A 22,876-nucleotide genomic window follows, 5' to 3' on the forward strand; every position below is an offset into this window, starting at 1 on the left:
TTCAAGTGCCAGGCTTTAGATGTTTCAGAAAGGACAGGGAGGGAGGTAAAAGAGGTGGGGGCATGGCACTGTTAATCGGTGTCAGAATAGAGAGACGACCATTTAGACTGGGGATGAGGAGGAATTTCTTTAGCCAGAGGATGGGGAATCTGTGGAGTTCGTTCCCACAGGAGGCTGTGAAGGCCAATTCATTGGATGTATTTAAGGCAGAGGTTGAGAAGTTCTTGATTAGTCAGGGCATGAAAGGTTACGGGGACAAAGCAAGGGAATGGGGTTGAGAGGGAAAATGGATCAGCCATGATGAAATGGCAGAGCAGACTTGATGGGCTGAATGGCCTTATTCTGCTCCCATGTCTTTTACTTACATAGTTTGTCTTTTGCACATTGCTTGTCAGACTTGCTTTATGTTTAGGTTTTTTTTTGAAATTCTTTTGTATTTTTCTTGTAAATGCCTGCAAGAAAATGTATCTCAAGGTAGTCTACATACCTTGATAATAAATTTACTTTGAGCTTTGATTTCAGCCTTCATGTTGTCGATGGGACAGGCAGAAGGAAATAATTTTCCTAAATTTTGGGTTGATTAATGATTAAAATTAGCTTTATTTGACACATGAAACTAGAATTGCTGGGGGGTGGGAACCAAACTGAAGAGACTGGGGAAGAGGCGGTTGGCTCACAAATAGAGAAAGCTTGGAGACAGTGTGTGAGGGAGGATAGGCAGGTGATAGAGAAGGGGCGCGTTCAGACGGACGGTTTGAGATTGTCTGTTTTATCACGAGGAGTATTGTGAACAAAGCGGATGAGCTTAGAGCGTGGATCAGTACTTGGAGCTATGATGCTGTGGCCATTACAGAGACTTGGATGGCTCAGGGACAGGAATGTTTACTTCAAGTGCCGGGTTTTAGATGTTTCAGAAAGGACAGGGACGGAGGCAAAAGAAGTGGGGGTGTGGCACTGTTGATCAGAGATAGTATCATGGCTGCGGAAAAGATGGACGTCATGGAGTCCCTGTGGGTGGAAGTTAGGAACAGGAAGGGGTCAATAACTTTAATGGGTGTTTTTTATAGAACACTCAATAGTAACAGGGACATCGAGGAGCAGATAGGGAGACAGATTCTGGAAAGGTGTAATAATAACAGGGTTGTGGTGGTGGGAGATTTTAATTTCCCTAATATTGATTGGCACCTCCCTAAAGCAAGGGGTTTAGATGGGGTGGAGTTTGTTAGGTGTGTTCAGGAAGGTTTCCTGACACAATATGTAGATAAGCCTACAAGAGAAGAGGCTGTAAATGAACCTGGTCAGGTGTCAGATCTCTCAGTGGGAGAGCATTTTGGAGATGGTGATCACAATTCTATCTCCTTTACCATAGCATTGGAGAGGGATAGGAACAGACAAGTTGGGAAAATACTTAATTGGAGTAAGGAGAAATATGGGACTATCAGGCAGGAACTTGGAAGCATAAATTGGGAACAGATGTTCTCAGGGAAATGTATGGCAGAAATGTAGCAAATGTTCAGGGGATATTTGAGTGGCGTTCTGCACAGGTACATTCCAATGAGACAGGGAAAGGATGGTAGGGTACAGGAACTGTAGTGTACAAAGGCTGTTGAAAATCTAGACAAGAAGAAAAGAAAAGCTTACGAAAGGTTCAAAAACTAGGTAATGATAGAAATCTAGAAGATTATAAGGCTAGAAGGAAGGAGCTTAAGAATGAAATTAGGAGAGCCAGAAGGGGCCATGAGAAGCCCTTGGCGAGCAGGATTAAAGAAAACCTCGACATTCTACAAGTATGTGAAGAGCAAGAAAGGATAAGACATCAGAGAATAGGACCAATCAAGTGTGACAGTAGAAAAGTGAGTATGGAACCGGAGATAGCGGAGGTACTTAATGAATACTTTGCTTCAGTATTCACTACAGAAAAGGATCTTGGCGATTGTAGGGATGACTTGCAGTGGATTGAAAAGCTTGAGCATGTAGATATTAAGGAAGAGGATGTGCTGGAGCTTTTGGAAAGCATCAAGTTGGATAAGTCACCGGGACCAGATGAGATGTACGCCAAGCTACTGTGGGAGGCGAGGGAGGAGATTGCTGAGCCTCTGGCAATGATCTTTGCATCATCAATGAGGACGGGAGAGGTTCTGGAGGATTGGAGGGTTGCAGATGTTGTTCCCTTATTCAAGAAAGGGAGTAGAGATAGCCCAGGAAATTATAGACCAGTGAATCTTAATTCAGTGGTTGAGAAGTTGATGGAAAAAATCTTGAGAGGCAGGATTTATGAACGTTTAGAGAGGTATAATATGATTAGGAATAGGCAACATGGCTTTGTCGAAGGCTGGTCATGCCTTACGAGCCTGATTGAATTTTTTGAGGATGTGACTAAACACATTGATGAAGGTAGAGCAGTAGATGTAATGTATATGGATTTCAGCAAGGCATTTGATAAGGTACACCATGCAAGGCTTATTGAGAAAGTAAGGAGGCATGGGATCCAAGGGGACCTTTCTTTGTGGAGCCGGAACTGGCTTACCCACAGAAGGCGAAGAGTGGTTGTAGATGGGTCATATTCGGCATGGAGGTCGGTGACCAATGGTATGCCTGAGGGATGTTGCCATTTAAAGTTAAATTGGATAGCTATATGGACAGGAAAGGAATGGAGGGTTATGGGCTGAGTGCAGGTCGGTGGGACTAAGTGAGAGTAAGAGTTCGGCACAGTCTAGAAGGGCTGAGATGGCCTGTTTCCCTGCTGTAATTGTTATACGTTTATATGGAGAGGGCACAGTTTTAAGGTGCTTGGAAGTAGGTACAGAGGAGATGTCAGGGGTAAGTTTTTTTTACAGAGAGTGGTGAGTGCATGGAATGGGCTGCCGGCGGCGGTGGAGGAGGCGGATACGATAGGGTCTTTTAGGAGACTCCTGGATAAGTACATGGAGCTGAGTAAAATAGAGAGCTATGGGTAACCTTAGGTAATTTCTAAAGTAAGGACATGTTCAGCACAGCATTGTGGGCCAAAGGGCCTGTATTGTGCTGTAGGTTTTCTATGTTTCTATGTTTTGTGTTTCTACGCCGCTACTGCCTGTTTTCCTTATATTTCCACTGTTTTGTAAGGATCACCAGGGTCCTGAAGAAATACCGGAGTAATACCATCCGCAAACCTGTAAGGAAGCTCAAATCACAGCTTATGCAGGTCACAGATGACCTGTGTCTCAGGACAGCTGGCACGTACAGGATTTCTTGTGAATGCAGAGCAGCATATATCGGCCAGGAAACCTGCATCAAAGAGCACAGGAGGTGTATCCATTTGGGTTACTTGGAGAAACTGATGGTAGCTTAACATTGCATTCACAATGGCCATAGGATTGATTTCGATGGCACAAAACTACTGTGCTGCGCCAATGGCTTTTGGGACTGCCCGGTAAAGGAAACCATTGAAATAAATCTAAAGAAAAGAATTTTTACAAAGACGAAGGTCTTGCTCTAAGTAAGAACTGGAATTTGAAAGTAAACAAGATGGGACAGCAGAAACGTGATTGGATAAGGTCTAACCAATCGGGACGGAAAGACGACAGGAGTGTATACACTGCTGGACTGGACTTGCCTGGGCATCATCCTTGATGAAGATGGCAGAGTTTATCATTGAACCATTGGTTAAAATCAATACCTGTATTTGGCTGGAACGCTCAGAAGAGTATATTTTTCACATATGCCGGGAAAGCACTCGATCCTTTGTCAGATTCCACTATCATTAAGCCAAAAAGTGGCTAGGAAGGGTGATATATTCAATGGGGTTGTCCAATACTTTGCATCCATTCCATAGAAATGGAGACATTCTGTTTTGTTTTAATTTAATTTAGTTTAGAGATACAGCACAGTAATAGGTCTTCAGGCCCAACGAGCCTGCACCGCCCAATTATACCCAGGTGACCAATTAATCTACTAACCTGCCTGTCTTTGGACTGTGGGAGGAAACCGGAGCACCCAGAGGAAACCCACAGGGCCACGGGGAGAATGTACAAACTCCTTACAGGCAGCAGTGGGAATTGAACCCCAGTGGCTGGTGGTTTAAAGCATTACACTAACCTCTACACCACCATGCTCTCTTGGTTGTTAATCTTAATGAAGAAAGTAGACATAAGTACTGTATAATGGGGAAAGAATGCTCTTTAAGTTTGTAACCTGTGTCAGAATTATCAACCCATTAGAATAAAGGACGCTAGGAGCCCTGTGGCCCATCAGCTGGTGTGTGCAATACAAACACAAGATTGGTTTTTCTATACTTACTGTATCGATGGCGCCAGCGTCTACGGCGGACTGATTCTGAAGGACCCATGGATGTTAATACTGGTGATACTTCAGAAGCTGTTGTCTCTAACAATGGCACTTCCACCTCCTTGGGCTCGTTGGGTTTGATGGTACAAGCAATATCATTCTTTGAATCTGATAATTTTGGTTCAGAATCCTGGGTGCTGTTTTCAGAGCAAATTTTGGGTGGTGCTTCTAAGCTTGTCTCTTCTAACATGGGCAGTCCCAGCTCTTGTATCTCAGTGGGGTTGGCAATTCGGGGAGATTCATCTTTTGAATGCACCAGTATTGAATCAGAACTGCAGCTGGGATCTGCCGAAGTCTGTGCAGATGATGCATCAGTTTTCATCAGCTCTATTAAAGCTACATCCTCTTGCTGTTTTTCCATAGGTCTTGATGTTCCAGAGGACTCTAGGTTCAAATCCTGCAGTGGTAATTCAAAGTTTTAGAAATTCAAAGTTCAAAGTAAATTAATTATCAAAGTACATACATGTCGCCATATACAACGCTGAGATTTATTTTATTTATTGAGATACAGGGCAGATTAGGTCTTTCTGACCTTTTGAGCCGTACAACCCAGCAATGCCCTGATGTGGGAAATTTATAATGACCAATTAACCTATCTCTTTGGACTGTGGGAGGAGACTGCAGCACCCAGAGAAAACCAACGTGGTCACGGGGAGAACGTACAACCTCCTTACAGGCAGCAATGGGAATCGACTCCAAGTCATTGGCGCTTTAAAGCATTGTGCTAACCATTACACTACTGTGCCACCCCAGTTTTCTTGCGGGCATACTCCATAAGTCCAAGAAACGAAATAGAATCGATGACAGACCGCACCCAACAGGACGGACAAACAACCAATGTGCAAAAGTTGGGAAGCAGTTTCTTCCCTCAGGTCATTTGGCCTCTGAACTCCCTGCTGCATCGCATTTAAAGTGTCACTGGTTAAACTGTCCTGTACCTGACAGTACTTAATTTATGCACTTTAGTGTGTTTATTTATGTGTAATACATCTGTAGATTTCATCCACAAGTTATTGCGTGTTATATGTACTATAGTGCTTTAAACCCTGGTTCGGAGAAACATTTTTGACAGTATATAGTTAAAATGACAATAAACTTGATTTGAAATAAACAAATAAGCAATAATTATTGAGACTGTGAGATGAGAAGTCCTTGAAAAAGAGTCCATAGGTTGTGGAAACATTTTAAAAATGGAGTGAGTGAAGTTGTCCCCTCTGGTTCAAGAGCCTGATGGCTGAGGGGTAATAACTGTCCCTGAACCCGGTGGTGTGGGTCCTGAGGCTCCTGTACCTTCTTCCCAATGACAGCAGTGAGAAGGGAGTGTATCCTGGGTGATGGGGGTCCTTATGATGGATGCTGCTTTCCTGCAACAGTGCTCCATATAGATGTGCTCAGTGGTGGGGATGGCTTACCCATGATGGACTGGGCCATAATCATTACTTTTTGTTAGATTTTCCATTCGAAGATATTAGTGTTTCCATGCCAGGCTGTGATGCAGCCAGTCAATATGCTCTCCACCACACATCTATACAAGTTTGTCAAAGTTTTAGATGTCATGTCAAATCTTTGCAAACGCCTCTGGAAGTAGAGGTGCTGCCGTGCTTTCTTCATAATTGCACTTGCGTGCTAGGCCCCAGGACAGGTCATCTGAAATGATAACATCAAGGAATTTAAAGTTGCTGACCCTTTCGTCCTTTGACCCTCTGATGAGGATTGGCTCATGGACCACCAGTTTCCTTCTGCCATCAATAATCAGCTCCTTGGTCTTGTTAACATTGAGTAAGAAGTTGTTGTGGCACCATTCAGCCAGATTTTCAATCTCCCTCCAAAATGCTGATACGTCATTACTGTACTTCCAATTCAGCCTTGGGAGATCTTCTTTCTTTGACTTATATTTTTTCCAGTCCGTTTGAAGGGACTCAGCTGAAAACATTGACTGTGTACCCTTTTCCACAGATGCTGCCTGGCCAACTTGAAGCTTATTGATTAGTTTTGAGGGGATGATAGTGTTGAATGCTGAGCTGTAGCTGATGAAGTGAATCCTGATGTATGCATGCATCTTCACTGTCCAGATGTCTAAATTAGTAAGTATTTCCAACTTTGCTAAATCTTTAGACAACAAAGATTTGGTTTCCTGAATACTTTTGGGTGTTTCTTATGGACTTTGGGCTGCTGATCATGAAAATCACCATGAGATTTCCCTGTCATGCACCACTTATATCAATTCATCGTTCAAGTCAGAATGACAGATGCCAAGATTGAGGAAGACATTTTTGTTAGTCCACAAATCAAGCAGGTCATCAATGACAGGTAATTCGAAGAACTTCTAGTGGGACTGGAAAAAATCACATGGAAGCCATTCAAAGATGCTGTTGAAATTTTCTGTGGGAACTACGGAGCACCAGACTACATACAGCAGGTTGACAATATGCTTTTCTGCATATAAAACCATGAGGTACAACATGTCACTAAAGATTCATTTTCTGTATTCCCATTTAGATTTCTTCCCTGCAAATCTTGGCACTGTCAGTGACGAGCATGGGGAAAGGTTTCACCAGGACATTGCAGTCATGGAGAAACAGTATCAGGGAAACTGGAATCTATCAATGCTGGCTGATTATTGTTGGAAAATTAAGCAAGACCCTTCAGACACTGAGTAGAAATAAAAATAAACAAATCATTTTTTAGCTTAGTTGAACTGTTGCAAAGCATCAGCACAATTATGCAATTAAATGCATTATATTCAATAGCAGTTAATTTCTTGTTTCTCCAAATTCCTACATAATACAAATATCCTGAAATTATATTTGTGTGCAGCTTCAAGTGGTCTATCACAAACAAAGAGAATTTTTGATGAAGCAGTACTTTCGAAAAATTTGTTGTCCAGCGATATATATTGTATTTCAACACCAATTTGCAATCAACAATTTGTAGAATGGTAAAGTGTTCCAAGATATTTAAAAACAGGCAAACAGTCACAGAGTTAGACAACACTTTTGGGCCCAAGTCCATGCTGGTGATCAAGTCGGCCTATTTATCAGCACTTGCTCCATAGCCTTCTGTGCCTTGCTGTTTCAAGAATGTGTCCCCTCTTCTCACCTGCCTATCACCTTCCCTGGATCCCCTCCTCTTCCCTCTCTCCTATGGTTCACTCTCCTCTCCTATCAGATTCCTTCCTCTCCAGCCCTTTACCTTTCCCACCCATCTGACTTCACCTATCACCTTCTTGCAACCCTCCTTCCCTTCCCCCAACCTTTTTATCCTGGCATCTTCCCCTTCCATTCTAATCCCGATGAAGGGTCTCGGCCTGAAATGTCGACTGTTTATTAATTTCTGTAAATACTGCCTGACCTGCTGAATTCATCCAGCATTTTGTGTGTGTTGAATTGAAATAACATTTCATTAGAACTAAGATGATAGTTGGCACGTGGCCATGTAGTTAAGGTGTTCGTCTAGTGATTTGAAGGTTGCTAGTTCGAGCCTTGGCTGAGGCAGCATGTTGTGTCCTTGAGCAAGGCACTTAACCACACATTGCTCTGCGACAACACCGGTGCCAAGCTGTATGGGTCCTAATGCCCTTCCCTTGGACAACATTGGTGGTGTGGAGAGGGGAGACTTACAGCATGGGCAACTACCGGTCTTCCATACAACCTTGCCCAGGCCTGTGCCCTGGAAACCTTCCAAGGTGCAGATCCATGGTCTCATGAGACTAACGGATGCCTATTAAGCTGATAAATCATAAATTTAAAATGATATACTGTTTCTCTTCCCATAGATAGTGCCTGATGTCTGAGTTACACTTAGCCGTCCCCATCCTGATCTCCGTTTTCAGTGATAATCTTATTTGTTTACCTCTATTCCATACTATTGAGGTCAACTATTAACGCTGTTAACTATTGCCTGAATACATCTTAATGCAAATATATATGAATAATTTATTATTTATGAAAATATACCTGCCATTGGACTTAATAATAATAACTTATTGCGAGCACTTTTCTTGCAGGCAATATAGTTCAAAGTGAATTAGAATGGGATAAAGTGCAAACATAAAAATAAAAGACAAAATGACGTTAGTTAAAAGCAACGTTAAATAAATAGCAAACAACAGGAATTCTGCAGATGCTGGAAATTCAAGCAACATACATCAAAGTTGCTGGTGAACGCAGCAGGCCAAGCAGCATCTATAGGAAGAGGCGCAGTCGACGTTTCAGGCCGGGTCAACTGTGTCTGCTTCCCTTATAGCTTTAGGTATTGAACTCCATAGTTTAGGAGCTAGCTTAGGACTTGGGATTTAGGATCCGGACAGCATAATGCTACTTCATGAAATCCACCTGCTCGTTAATGCAAATTTCAAATCAGCCAATTATGTGGATGCAACTCAATGCATCAAAGCATGCAGACATGGTCAAGAGGTTCAGTTGTTCAGACCAAACATCACAATGGGGGAGAGATGTGATCTACGTGACCTTGACCATGGAATGATTGTTGGTACCAGAAGGGGGTAGTTTGAGTATCTCCAAGACTGCTGATCTCCTGGGATTTTCACACAAAACAGTCTTTAGTGTTAATAGAGAATCATGCACAAAGCAAAACATCCAGTGAGTGGCAGCTCTGTGGGTGAAAACGCCTTGTTAATGGGAGAGGTCAAACTGGTTCAAGCTGACAGAGAGGTGTCAGTAACTCAAATAACCACACATTACAACAGTGGTGTGCAGAAGAACATCTCTGAATGCACAACACATCGAACCTTGAAGTGAATTGTCTACAGCAGCAGAACACCATGAACATACAGAGGTACACCCAGTGGCCATTTTATTAGGTACAGGTCTGTTTCCGTTAAACAAGCTTGATACACATCAATGCATTGAATTATTTTAGCTCTCAAAATTACTTCTCTAAAACTTTACGACCCATGGAGAAACGAGAAGTATGGAGAGCACTCTGGACATTCCTACTGTAAAGTCATAGAGCCATATAGGATGGGATTAAATCCTCTGTCCCACCTACCCATGCTGACCAAGGTGAACCATTTGATATGCCTGTGTTTGGCCCCTATCCCTCTAACCAATTCTTATACATGTGCCTGTAGAAATGTCTTTTAAATGTTGTATTTGTTTCTAATTCTATCTCTCCATCTGGCAGTTCATTCCACACTGGCCCCTTTCACTTGAAGTGTATGACTGCTGTTTTTATACTCCCCTAACCTGGAACAAAGACTGTGACCAATCACTTTGTCTACACCCTCATGATTTTATATACCTCCATGACATCACCCCCCATCTGTGTTTGACAGAAAACAGGCCCAGTCTATGCAACCTCTCTTCATAACTCAACTACTCCAGTCCCAGCAACATTGTTATTACTCCTTAAAGCAGCCTTTCCAACGTAATGACATTTAGTCATAAAATTTCACAACATATGCTTGTGATATTAAACCTGATTCTGATTAATGAAGGCCTTCATATAGCTGGGTGAGCGGAACTACATACGTGTTCCAGTTCTGAATGAAGCTATTTATCATAGTGCGTGCTGAATATTCACAAGTCATTTTGATAATTTCTGCTTTGTTCACAGATCTCTGCTCATTCATTATCCCCCTCATCCTGGAGGGCCACACATCCCAATCATTTTCAACCTCACTCATTCATTCATACTCCCACTTACTGCACGCCTTCTCCAGTTTCATTCATTCTCCGGTTGCTGCAGCACTAAATGGCACGTTGAACTGAGATGGATTGGATCATTCACTTCAGGCAAGTGATGTAACCTCAATAATTTGCAAATAGGGAGTGCCTGTTAGTCAAGTTAAATTTCTCCCTGTTGCTCTACAATATACAGTACGAGATTAGAAATCCTGAACATTAGAAATCAAAAAATTCTAAACACCTTTAACTCATGCTCAACAAGGACCTTAATTTATTTAACATCTTTAATGTAGTGAGACATCCCAAGTTATTTTTTGCACTTTCTACAATGTTCAATTCACACAGGCTTTTGTATGATTGCTTGTACTAGGACATTCTAACTTGTTGAACTATGTTGGAGTTAAAGCTTCACATAATCCTTCTGCCATACCTTCCCTCATTACACTCTACCAGCTCACCCTCTCATATGTCTTGTCTAGCTTTCCATTAAATGCATTGATACTGTTCCCTAAGTTCACCCTGTGCATTTACCCACAAGTCCTACAGGGTTACCATTAGCTGACAGTTGCAGTAGCTCATAAGAGAAGCAAAAGTCATATCAGAAAATACTGTATTAGACTGAATATCTCCAGATTTTAAATTACAAATTCTTTAACCATATTTGGACTGTATCCAAATAAATCCATTAGATGTTGCTGCTTTGGGAGTACATGGAAATTGCCAATGAAATTCAGGGCTGATTCTTCTGCTCAAAAAGTGTCAGAATTCTATAATATCATGTATAGTAAAACCCATGTGGTCACAGGGAGAACATACAAACTCCTTAGGCGCAGTGATAGGAGCTCAACCCAGGTCACCGATACTGTAAAGCGTTGTGCTAACCACTACGCTACCATGCTGCCCCAAATTGATGTGTCCTATAGAAGCAAATTCCATTTATAGAGCACTTCATGATCTCAGTACTGTATGCATCAAATTGATTTAATGACAATGAAGTACTTCTATAGTTATTGTTGCAATGTAGGACACAGAGAAATCCAGATAATCTAATTTGTATATGGTTATACTTATCACCACCAGTTTAGATTAGCCCGCGCTGATATGCGTGTATTTATGTGTTAAATAAAATTTTTTTTTATGGTAGCTAAACAGATAAACGTTGTAAGTTGGAACGTACGTGGTTGGAATCATCCTATTAAGCGAAAGAAGACTTTTAAAATCATTAATCGATTCCAACCGGATATAAATTTTGCTCAATAAAAACATATCAAAACGGGCGATCAAAATAGATTTTTTTAAAATGTGGAAGGGCCTTCAATTTCACACTACTTGTCAAAATAAAATAAAGGGCATATCTATTTTTAAATCTAATATTTTATTTATCTAAGAAGACATTGTGTCAGATATTAATGGTAGATTTTTAATTGTTAAAGGGACAATTTGTAATAGAAAAAAATTGTCTTGTTTAATCTATATGGACCTAATGTAGATGATCATTCTTTTTTTAAAAATGTATTTGCTTTATTGCCGGATTTAAATGAATATATGTCGTTAATGGGCAGTGATTTCAACTGTTGTATAAATTGATTGATTGACAAGAGTTCAGCCAATCTGCAGCTTCCGAGTTGTTCTGTATCACTTATTAACTCGTTTTTAATTGATTATGGCCTAGTTGAAGTTTGGAGACATCTGCATCCTAATGATGGAGATTACTCTTTTTTTCACATGTTCACAAAAAATATTCGAGAATTGAATATTTTATAGCTGATCTCTGATTTCTGTCCAAAGTCCAGAAATGTGAATATGATGCTATTGTTCTCTTGGATCATGCACCTTTAAGCTTAGCTTTTGAATTGTATGATGTTGTTATTGCAAATTTGCCTTGGCGTTTTCCAGAAAATTTATTACGAAGTTCAGACTTTGTCAAATTTATTGAGACACAGATAAAAGATTTTTTTCTTTTTAATGATAAGGGGGATGTGTCGAAATTGATTATATGGGAGACATTTAAAGCATATTTGCGCAGTCAGATAATCTCCTAAACTATGTTTAAGAAACAGATAAAAACAGAGTTATGTAAGATTTCAAAACAAATTAAAGACTTGGATGATATTTATGCAATCTCTCCTAACATTAATTTATTCAAACAAAGGGTTGAACTCCAATCACAATATAATTTATTATTAACTTATCCTATTGAAAGAAATTTGCTTAAGTTGAAAAGTCAATTTCATGTGTTTGGAGATAAAAATATTAAGCTATTAGCATCTCAATTAAAAGCAGCTAGAGCCAAAAGACAAATTTTAAAAATTCATAAGGGAGACAGTAGTTTAGCATGTAATTATGAAAACATTAATAAAATTTTTCAAGACTTTTACATTGAACTTTATAAATCTCAGTTTCCAGTTGATCCTTCTAAAATGAATGCCTTTTTACAAAAGATCGATTTTCCTCGAATTTCTGTTGAAGATCAACAAACTCTTGATGATCCTATTACTGAAAACGAAATCCAGAAAGCTATTTTTTCAATGCAACCTGGTAAAGCTCCTGGACTGGATGGTTATTCTGTAGGATTTTATAAAAAATTTGAAAAATTGCTTTCTCCATATATGTTGGAAATGCCTAAAGATTCTTTATTGATAGGAGAGTTACCTCCCACATTTTATGAAGCTTCCATTTCTTTAATTATTAAGAAAGACTCAGACCCTACCGACTGTGCTTCATATAGATCAATTTCATTATTAAATGTGGATGCTAAAATTCTTTCAAAAATAATGGCTAATCGGCTGGAGAATACTCCAGCTAAAATTATCTCTCAGGACCAAACAGGTTTTATAAAAGGCCGTTATTCCTTCTCTAATGTTCAGAGACTGTTAAATGTTATATACTCATCCTTTTCTAAGACTCCCCAATGTGTTGTCTCTCTCAATGCTGAAAAGGCATTTGACAGAGTTGAATGGAAATAGTTATTTAACGTTTTAGAGAAATTCGGCTTTGGTATTAATTTTATAAGTGGATCAGAATGATATATAAAAGCCCTATTGCTACTGTTATTACCAATAATTGCAGATTTCCTTTTCTTGGCTTTTGCAGGGTAGGAAACAAGGATGTCCGTTAAGTCCCTTGTTATTTAATTTGGTGCTGGAACCCTTGGCTATTGCACTTCGTGAAGCTAAAGATATCCATGAAATTTCCATAAATGGGACTATTCATAAGATCTCCCTTTATGCTGACGATCTCTTAGTTTATATTTCAACTCTGGAAGAATCTATTCCTAGTTTATTGAAACTATTAAACGAATTTGGAAAGTTTTTGGGATATAAACTAAACCTTCATAAAAGTGAATTATTTCCTCTAAATGATTCTGCTTCTATATATGATGATATTCCTTTTAAATTTATGGACTCTTTAAAATATTTAGTTATTATTATTACTAAAATTATAAAGACCTTTATAAAGCTAATTTGGTGCCTTTAGTGGATTTTATGAAACAATTATTTTGTAGATGGAATCCACTTACACTTCTGTTAGCTGGCCGAATTCATGCAGTTAAAAATTATTTTACCAAAATTTTTATATGTATTTCAAAATATTCCTATTTTTTTTAACTAAGAAGTTTTTTGATCAGGTTGACTATTATTTCATCTTTTGTTTGGAATAATAAAAGACCAAGAATTGGTAATATCATTTACAAAAATTAAAAAAGGATGGAGGTCTTGCTCTGCCTAATTTGAGAATGTATTATTGGGCTGTTAATATACATTATATGTGTTTTTGGTTATATTGGGCTGATAAAAATGAAAGACCACCTTGGGCTGATTTGGAATTGTAAGCTGTGAAACAGTTTCACTTAACCTCGTTATTAGGAGCTTCTCTACCTGTACAACTGGCCAAAATTGCTAATTTAAATTTATATCCTGCGATTAAGCAATCATTAAAAATTTGGTTCCAGTTTTGTAATTATTTTCATCTTAAAAAATTTTAACTTTTTAGTTTAATTTATTGAAATTATTTATTTAAACCATTAAGTGACCCTACCTTTCTTCTTTGGAGGAATAAAGGAGTTTATTCCTTCATGGACCTGTTCCAAGATGGCCGATTGATGTCTTTTGAGAAATTAGTAACTAAATACTCTCTCTCATATTCACATTTCCTGCAATATCTTCGGTCAGACACTTTTTACAAGAATATTTAAATAATTTTCCATATATACAGGATTCTGACCTGTTAGATAGTATTTTAAAAATGAACCCTTTAGTGAAAGGTTTTATTGGGAAAATTTATAATTTACTGTTACAACAGCACAATAACCCTTCACTTAAGATTAAGCAAGATTGGGAAAGAGAGCTTCACATGACCCCGATATCAGAGGATTGGTTGCGGATTTTGAAGTTGGTTAACTCTTCTTCGATCTGTGCCAGTCACACTTTAATTCAATTTAAAATTGTACATTGTTACTATTTGACAAAGGAGAGACTGTCTAAAATATTTCCTGATGTTGATAGTCAGTGTGATAGATGTAAAACCGAGACAGCTACATTGACACATATGTTTTGGTTGTGTTCTGTATAAATTGACAGTTTTGTTTGGTATAATACCTCAATATATTCATGGTATTTCTCTATCAGACCAACATGTAATTGCATTTGTTACATTATTGGCCAGAAGGGCTATTTTGTTGAAATGGAAAGATGCTTCTGCTCCTACTTTGATACAATGGTTCTCTCAGGTGATGCTATGTCTTTGTTTGGAGAAAATCAGAAGTTGAACTTTTCATCATCGATTTGATTTTGAGAAAAGGTGGGGTTCATTTACCCGCTACTAGCATCTGATTTGAGTTAATTAACATGGTTTCCTTCAGATTTTTGTTTAAATGGATTTGAGTTGGCGGATTGATGTTTTTCTTTTATGGAAGCTTGTATGACGTATAGCTCCAGGGTTGTGCTCCCAATGGGGATTTTTCTTTCATTTTTTTTTTAGTTAGTAGGGTTCTTTTTTTTTTCTTTTTTCTTTCAAAAATATTTGTAACACTTTATCTTTTATTATTATTGATATATTGCTTACCTTTGTTAATCAGTCATTTGCTAATTTAATTCTTCATTGTACATATTGACTTGATTACCTTAATGTATTTTTTGTTGATCTTTAATAATAAAAAAGATTTTAAAATGAAATGAAAAATGAGATGATTTAACTTACATTTACAGAACAAAAGGAAGCTTGGTTTAAAATTTTGTCAGTATGATTCACACAATATTGCATGAAAGCTGTCAGTTTAGATTTTGTCCCTGACTTTGGGGAGGGGTAAAAGGCTTGAGCCCACAGCTTCTAACAGATGAGGGAAAGATCTGTTCACTGTAACCAAAATGTTTTGACTTGAAGCAAGATCACTCTACAATATTGGAAGTACAAAATAGATTGACAGGCACTCAACAGGGCAGCTCAACACCATTCAAAACAGGAGATAGCATCTGATTGAAAAGATGGCTTGTCCAGACTTTTTCAAGAATTATTCTGCAAATCCAGCATTTCATATTTAAGCCACTACAAAGGAAAGTACTTTTGTAAAGTATTGTAATTAACAGTGGAGTAACATGCCAGTTAGTATTCTTATTTTAAATGCTTACCATTATAGGCTTCAGTACACACAGTTCATGGCTGTCAGCTGTTCTTGTGTGGAAGCTACTGAACGTATTTTGGTTTGCGATTACGAAGCAAATGTCTATTCCTGTGTCATTCTGAGAGATAATAATATTAGCATTATAATACAGGATGGGTTTTGTTTTCATAGAGAAACCTCAGAGTTACTCAGCTGGTAAAACTTGTTTTGAAATATCAAGCTGTAGACACATTCCATGCAAACATAGCTCAGCTACTGCTTGGCAACCACATCATTTAACTTCAAGTTTTCTAAATGATTCAAAATATTAAAAAAAGGATTGGCTTAGTTATAAAGGCCAAAGAGACTGGTATTACTATGACTATGACTAATATTCCAGTTTTTATATCTTAGTCACTGACCTTTCCCACAGACATTTGCAGGATGACAGAACACTCTGAAGCACGTGACTCCTAAAGATATACGGCACATTTGAAATGTAAGGTGAAATGATTGGGTGCTGGTTGCAATCTACAGTTCAGAATCAGAATCAGGTTTATTCTCACCAGCATGTGTCGTGAAATTTTGTAATGTAGCAGCAGTAGTTCACAGCAGTTCACAGATATAATCATGTAATCTGCTTGAAGTCACAGTGAATAGTCTATACAACAGGACCAGATTCAACATCGTTAAGAGAGGATCTGTTGCAATATGTAGGAAAAACATATCCATTAAGTTGCCAACTAGAATTTGCGACACAATGTTGTGTTTTGGAAATAAATTGCGTATTCTTTTTTGGAGGGAACAGACCAATGCTCAGAATCAGAATCAGAAATCTATATGTGTTAAATCAGAGCAAAAATAATGAGGTAGTGTTCATGGGTTGGTTCATTGTCCATTCAGAAATCTGATGGTTGTGGGGAAGAAACTGTTCCTAAAACATTGAGTGTGTGTATTCAGGTTCCTGCACCTCTGCTCTGATGGTAGTAATAAGAAGAGAGCATGTCCTGCATGCTGGGGATCCTTACTAACATATGCGGCCTTTTTGAGGCATCACCTCTTGAATATGTCCTCGATGCTGAGGAGATTAGTGCCCATGATGGAGCTGGTGGTGTTTGCAACTTTCTGCAGCTTTTTCTGACACTGAACAAAATTGTAGAGATGTAAGGGAATAGCAATAGATGATGAGGTGGAGGAGAGGGTGTTAGCCATTTCAGAGAACCGGCCTGACTGGGTCAATGGCCTACTTCCATGGTGTATCATTAACAGACCACCGTAGGAGCCCAGCTACTCTAATATCACAGCAGGGGAGGAAGTAATTGCCAAGAAAATGGTTGAAGAAGTTACAACTGCAGCCTGGTTATGAGAAATGCTAACGAGGGTGAATGCTGCGAGGGTGAAGTAACTTGATGTTTGAGTGGTGCCCTGTGTAGCCCAGCTGCTGAAGGCAAGAACATGGAGTGGTGGTGTCAATGACTTTGGCAGTGTTTCAAAATCAAAGACAAAATAAATTTACGTATTATCAAAGTATGTATATGTTTCGCTATTCTACTTTGAGATTCATTTTCTTGGATTCACAAGGGAAGTAAAAATACAATGCAATTTATGAAAAACTATATATAAACAAAGACTAACAATGTGCAAAAGAAGAAAATATTGTGCAAATAAAAAATAAATGAATAAATAAAAATACTGGGAACATGAATTGTAGAGACCTTGAAAGTGAGTCTATTGGGTGTGGAATCAGTTATGTGTTGAGGTGAGTGAGGTTATCCACGTTGGTTCAGGAGCCTCATGATTGAAGGGTAATCACTGTTCCCGTACCTGGTGGTGTGGGACCTGAGGCTCCTGTAGCTCCTGCCCGGCGGTAGTAGCAAGAAGAGAGCATAGCCTGGATGGTGGGGGCCTTTGATGATAGATGCTGCTTTCTTGTGGCAGTGCTCCATGTAAATATACTCAATGGTGGGAGGGCTATCCACCCCCCTTTTAGTAAATGTGCTAGACAAGAGACTTTATTTCAAGGAGTTACATGTTAGGAATTAACCGTAGGGCATTTGACAATAGTTCAGTGGTGATTGTATATATTGTACTGTAGATATAGTACATTGTGTGGCATCAGCTTTTAAAAAAAAAACCTATTAATGGGATAGTACTATTAATGGAAAGGGGAGTACTCATTATGAGCAATCCTTCATTACTTGTGAAATGGCACTGATGAACTACCACATTGAACACGTAGTCTGTGTGGTGTGTTTACTCCAACTTTGCATTCCTGAACTGCAGCCTAGCAGTAGGCCAACTACTTTGTGAGTTCTATTTCCATTTGTGTAAACACTTTGCAGTAAAAAGCAGCTTTAAAGTGGACCTTATACAATAAATCTCTGGAGGAAAAAAGCATTTAGGAAGAATTTGACTACCCTCCTTCACTCAGTGTTACTAGCAGCCAATCCCAAATCAAGTGGAACAGAATGAGGTAAATTCCAAAAAAATTATTTCACTCTGCCCCAGTAATCTGCTTTAGCGTTAGAGATTATTGTCTAGTTATCTTTTCTTTCTCACACAGAGCTCTCTAACTGAAATTGGCAACTTGGAAATTGCCAGTTACAAAAGAGAAATAAATATGGACTTTGAACAAAAATGAAAGTGAAGCTATTTCGCTAGCTCAAAGAGCTAACGCTCGTATTTAACCCTTGCAATCAATGGAACTCTCAGCCAATTTATTGCGCTGAAGTTACCTTATCAGGGGTAAGTTCATTATCAATTATCAATGAGTAATTGATAATGCGCTCCAAATACAGATAATTACTTCAAAAACATGAGAAATCCTGCAGATAGTGGAAATCTTCAACAACACACACAAAATGTGAGAGAGACGCAGCAAGTCAGGCAGCATCTATGAAGAGGAATAAACAGTCAACATTTTGGGCTCAGATTCTTGATCAGGACTGAAAAGAAAGGGGAAAGAAGCCAGAATAAGAAGGGAGGGATAGGGAGAGGAGCTGGGAGGTGATAGGTGAGACCAAGTAAGGGGGAAGGTGGGTGGTTGGGAATGAAGTAAGAAGCTGGGAAATGATAGTTGGAAGAGGTAAAAGGCTGAAGAAGCAGGAATCTAATAGAAGAGGACAGTAAACTATGGAATAAAGGGAAGAAGGTGGGAAACCAGAGAGAGGTGATGGACAGGTGGGAAGAGAAAGGGTGAGAGGGCAACCAGAATGGGGAATGGAAAAAGAAGGCTGGAGGGGATAGTTACCAGAAGTTAGAGAAATCAATGTTCGTGCTTTAGGTTGAAGGTTACCCAGACAGAATATGAGGTGTTGTTCCTCCAATCTGAGTTTGGCCCAATCGTGTGCTTGTCCATTACACCTACAAAATAATATCTGAAAGTCCTGTTTGTATTCTAGTTCTGTTCTCATCTGTTTGTCTGAATTAAGTTGCAAGGAACAAAAAAAATTGTCTTCATGTATTCAGTGAAAGCTGGATCCATAGCTTGAAGCCCTTGCTAATAATATTTAATTGTGACCATAAGGATATATGGCACATTGATATAATAAGTATTATATTCAAAATTAAATCATTTTTGGAAACATTTAACAAAATGTAATTCTCAATGGATATGTTACTTTCTAATCTATTATTTAAACCTGCAGGATATTGACTAGATATCGATTGAAGAGTTAATGTAAATGGGGAAACACATTTAAAATTCTAATTGGATTAACTCTTTCTCTTTCCTCTGGATATTTCTTCAGTCTCTCTCCACTGGGTATTTTTGCGGTTTGAGATCCACCCCCTCCACTGCACCTCTCTGCAGTCTGACATTCCACATCCTTTATCCCTGCTTAGAATTAATCAGTTTTCCTCTAGTAGGGGTTGATTTTGAAACCTTCCATCTTCAACTAATCCTGTGTGCATGGGGTAAGCTTGAAGCCTTTGTCTTTATTGGAGGCACTAGGCAAATGCCAACTTTCCAGGATTGTCCCAGATTTACGAAACATAAAGTTTCCCATACTGTTAGGGGTCTAGATGGTTTAGAGTTTGTAAAATGTGTTCAGGAAAGTTTTCTAAATCAATATATAGAGGGACCAACTAGAGGGGATGAAATATTGGATCTCCTGTTAGGAAACGAGTTAGGACAAGTGACAGAAGTCTGTGTAGGGGAGCACTTTGGTTCCAGTGATCATAACACCATTAGTTTCAACTTGATCATGGACAAGGATAGATCTGGTCCTAGGGTTGAGGTTCTTAACTGGAAGGCGGCCAACTTTGAAGAAAAGAGAAAGGATCTAAAAAGCGTGGATTGGGACAGATTGTTCTCTGGCATGGATGTGATCGGTAGGTGGGAAGCCTTCAAAGCAGAAATTTTGAGAGTGCAGAATTTGTATGTTCCTGTCAGGATTAAAGGCAAGGTGAATAGGAATAAGGAACCTTGGTTCTCAAGGGATATTGCAACTCTGATAAAGAAGAAGAGGGAGTTGTATGACGTGTATAGGAAGCAGGGAGTAAATAAGGTGCTTGAGGAGTATAAGAAGTGCAAGAAAATACTTAAGAAAGAAATCAGGAGGGCTAAAAAAAGACATGAGGTTGCCTTGGCAGTCAAAGTGAAGGATAATCCAAAGAGCTTTTACAGGTATATTAAGAGCAAAAGGATTGTAAGGGATAAAATTGGTCCTCTTGAAGATCAGAGTGGTCGGCTATGTGCGGAACCAAAGGAAATGGGGGAGATCTTAAGCAGGTTTTTTGCGTCTGTGTTTACTAAGGAAACTGGCATGAAGTCTATGGAATTAAGGGAAACAAGTAGTGAGATCATGGAAACTGTACAGATCGAAAAGGAGGAGGTCCTTGCTGTCCTGAGGAAAGTTAAAGTGGATAAATCCCCGGGACCTGACAGGATGTTCCCTCGGACCTTGAAGGAGACTAGTGTTGAAATTGCAGGGGCCCTGGCTGAGATATTTAAAATGTCGCTGTCTTCCGGTTGAGGTGACGGAGGATTGGAGAGTGGCTCATGTTGTTCCGTTGTTTAAAAAAGGATCGAAAAGTAATCCGGGAAATTATAGGCCAGTAAGTTTAATGTCGGTAGTAGGTAAGTTATTGGAGGGAGTTCTAAGAGACAGAATCTACAAGCATTTGGATAGACTGGGACTTATTAGGGAGAGTCAACATGGCTTTGTGTGTGGTAGGTCATGTTTGACCAATCTATTGGAGTTTTTCGAGGAGGTTACCAGGAAAGTGGATGAAGGGAAGGCAGTGGATATTGTTTACATGGACTTCAGTAAGGCCTTTGACAAGGTCCCGCATGGGAGGTTAGTTAGGAAAATTCGGTCGCTAGGTATACATGGAGAGGTGGTAAATTGGATTAGACATTGGCTCGATGGAAGAAGCCAGAGAGTGGTGGTAGAGAATTGCTTCTCTGAGTGGAGGCCTGTGACTAGTGGTGTGCCACAGGGATCAGTGCTGGGTCCATTGTTATTTGTCATCTATATCAATGATCTGGATGATAATGTGGTAAATTGGATCAGCAAGTTTGCTGATGATACAAAGATTGGAGGTGTAGTAGACAGTGAGGAAGGTTTTCAGAGCCTGCAGAGGGACTTGGGCCAGCTGGAAAAATGGGCTGAGAAATGGCAGATGGAGTTTAATACTGACAAGTGTGAGGTATTGCACGTTGGAAGGACAAACCAACGTAGAACATACAGGGTTAATGGTAAGGCACTGAGCAATGCAGTAGAACAGAGGGATCTGGGAATACAGATACAAAATTCCCTAAAAGTGGCGTCACAGGTAGATGGGTCATAAAGAGAGCTTTTGGTACATTGGCCTTTATTAATCAAAGTATTGAGTATAAGAGCTGGAATGTTATGATGAGGTTGTATAAGGCATTGGTGAGGCCGAATCTGGAGTATTGTGTTCAGTTTTGGTCACCAAATTTACAGGAAGGATATAAATAAGGTTGAAAGAGTGCAGAGAAGGTTTACAAGGATGTTGCCGGGACTTGAGAAACTCAGTTACAGAGAAAGGTTGAATAGGTTAGGACTTTATTCCCTGGAGCGTAGAAGAATGAGGGGAGATTTGATAGAGGTATATAAAATTATGATGGGTATAGACAGAGTGAATGCAAGCAGGCTTTTTCCACTGAGGCAAGGGGAGAAAAAAACCAGAGGACATGGGTTTAGGGTGAGGGGGGAAAAATTTAAAGGGAACATTAGGGGGGGCTTCTTCACACAGAGAGTGGTGGGAGTATGGAATGAGCTGCCAGACGAGGTGGTAAATGTGGGTTCTTTTTTAACATTTAAGAATAAATTGGACAGATACATGGATGGGAGGTGTATGGAGGGATATGGTCCGTGTGCAGGTCAGTGGGACTAGGCAGAAAATGGTTCAGCACAGCCAAGAAGGGCCAAAAGGCCTGTTTCTGTGCTGTAGTTTCTATGGTTTCTATGGTTTCCTGGATATTCTTGTTACCTAGTCTTGAAAAGAAAATTATTTAATAAGTGCCTTTTTCTTTTTTGCTTCTTTATTTAGAACTATATTGCAGATAGCTAGGGAGAAAAGGTCCCTGGACTCAATTTATGAATTATCCAATCACGTAAAATTGAATCTATTTTGTAATTGTTGGAAGAAGTAAAGCATTGTGAGAAGGCCATTTGATGAACCCTTTGAGTAAGCTTACCCTACAGACCCTTTTAAAATTGTCATCTTACTTTGGTCAGAGAGGACCCTTGGGATCTTTCCAGGTGAATTGATACGAGGAAAGATTGGATAAGTTAGAGTGTCTCTGGGATAGTGGCAACTGAGTGGTGACTAACTTGAGGTGTATAAGATTGGGAGAAGAAGAGATACAGAAAAAAAAGTTAAGCCTGTTTCTTTCAACAATGGATCAAAAACTAAATGGCAGAAGTAATGTAATTGATAGGCAGATGAGTCAAAGGAAGAGTAAATGTCTTTTCACCCAGAGGGTCGTCGGGGTCTTGAAGTCACTGCCGGAAAGAGTGATACTGACAGAACTTGTCAAGTTTAAACCAACTGTGATCTTCAGACTAGAACCAAGTGCAAGGAGGTGGGATTGAGTTGGGAAAGCTTTCTTGCACCAACACAGACACAATAGGCCTATTTCCTTACAGCCTTGCCTGTTTTGAGGTGACCCCTCTTGATTGAAAAGATGTTGTATTTGCTGAACGTAGTATGATGGATTCTGCAATGCCATATACTATTATTTGCAATCAATAGTGCTTTAATTATTTCTGCCTAATTTCCTCTTAAAAGAATAATTCTCCAGATGGGTTGCTAAAATTGTAATAGATTGAGA

The 22,876-nt window shown here is 39.3% G+C and overlaps 1 protein-coding gene across 1 annotated transcript in view; it reads right to left on the reverse strand.

Annotated features, from left to right (window-relative positions):
* LOC134340684 (transmembrane protease serine 5-like) overlaps positions 1-22,876 on the reverse strand; it is a 64,515-nt gene that overhangs the window by 35,894 nt on the left and 5,745 nt on the right. The window contains exons 2-3 of the mRNA XM_063038131.1: positions 15,602-15,712; positions 4,279-4,723 (exon numbers count right to left, since the gene is read on the reverse strand). Coding sequence (XP_062894201.1) covers positions 4,279-4,723; positions 15,602-15,604 — 448 coding nt within the window. The 5' untranslated portion in view covers positions 15,605-15,712. The remainder of the gene's footprint in view (positions 1-4,278; positions 4,724-15,601; positions 15,713-22,876) is intronic.

This window comes from Mobula hypostoma, chromosome X2, assembly GCF_963921235.1.
Source record: "Mobula hypostoma chromosome X2, sMobHyp1.1, whole genome shotgun sequence".
In the NCBI taxonomy this organism is placed as follows: Eukaryota; Metazoa; Chordata; class Chondrichthyes; order Myliobatiformes; family Myliobatidae; genus Mobula; species Mobula hypostoma.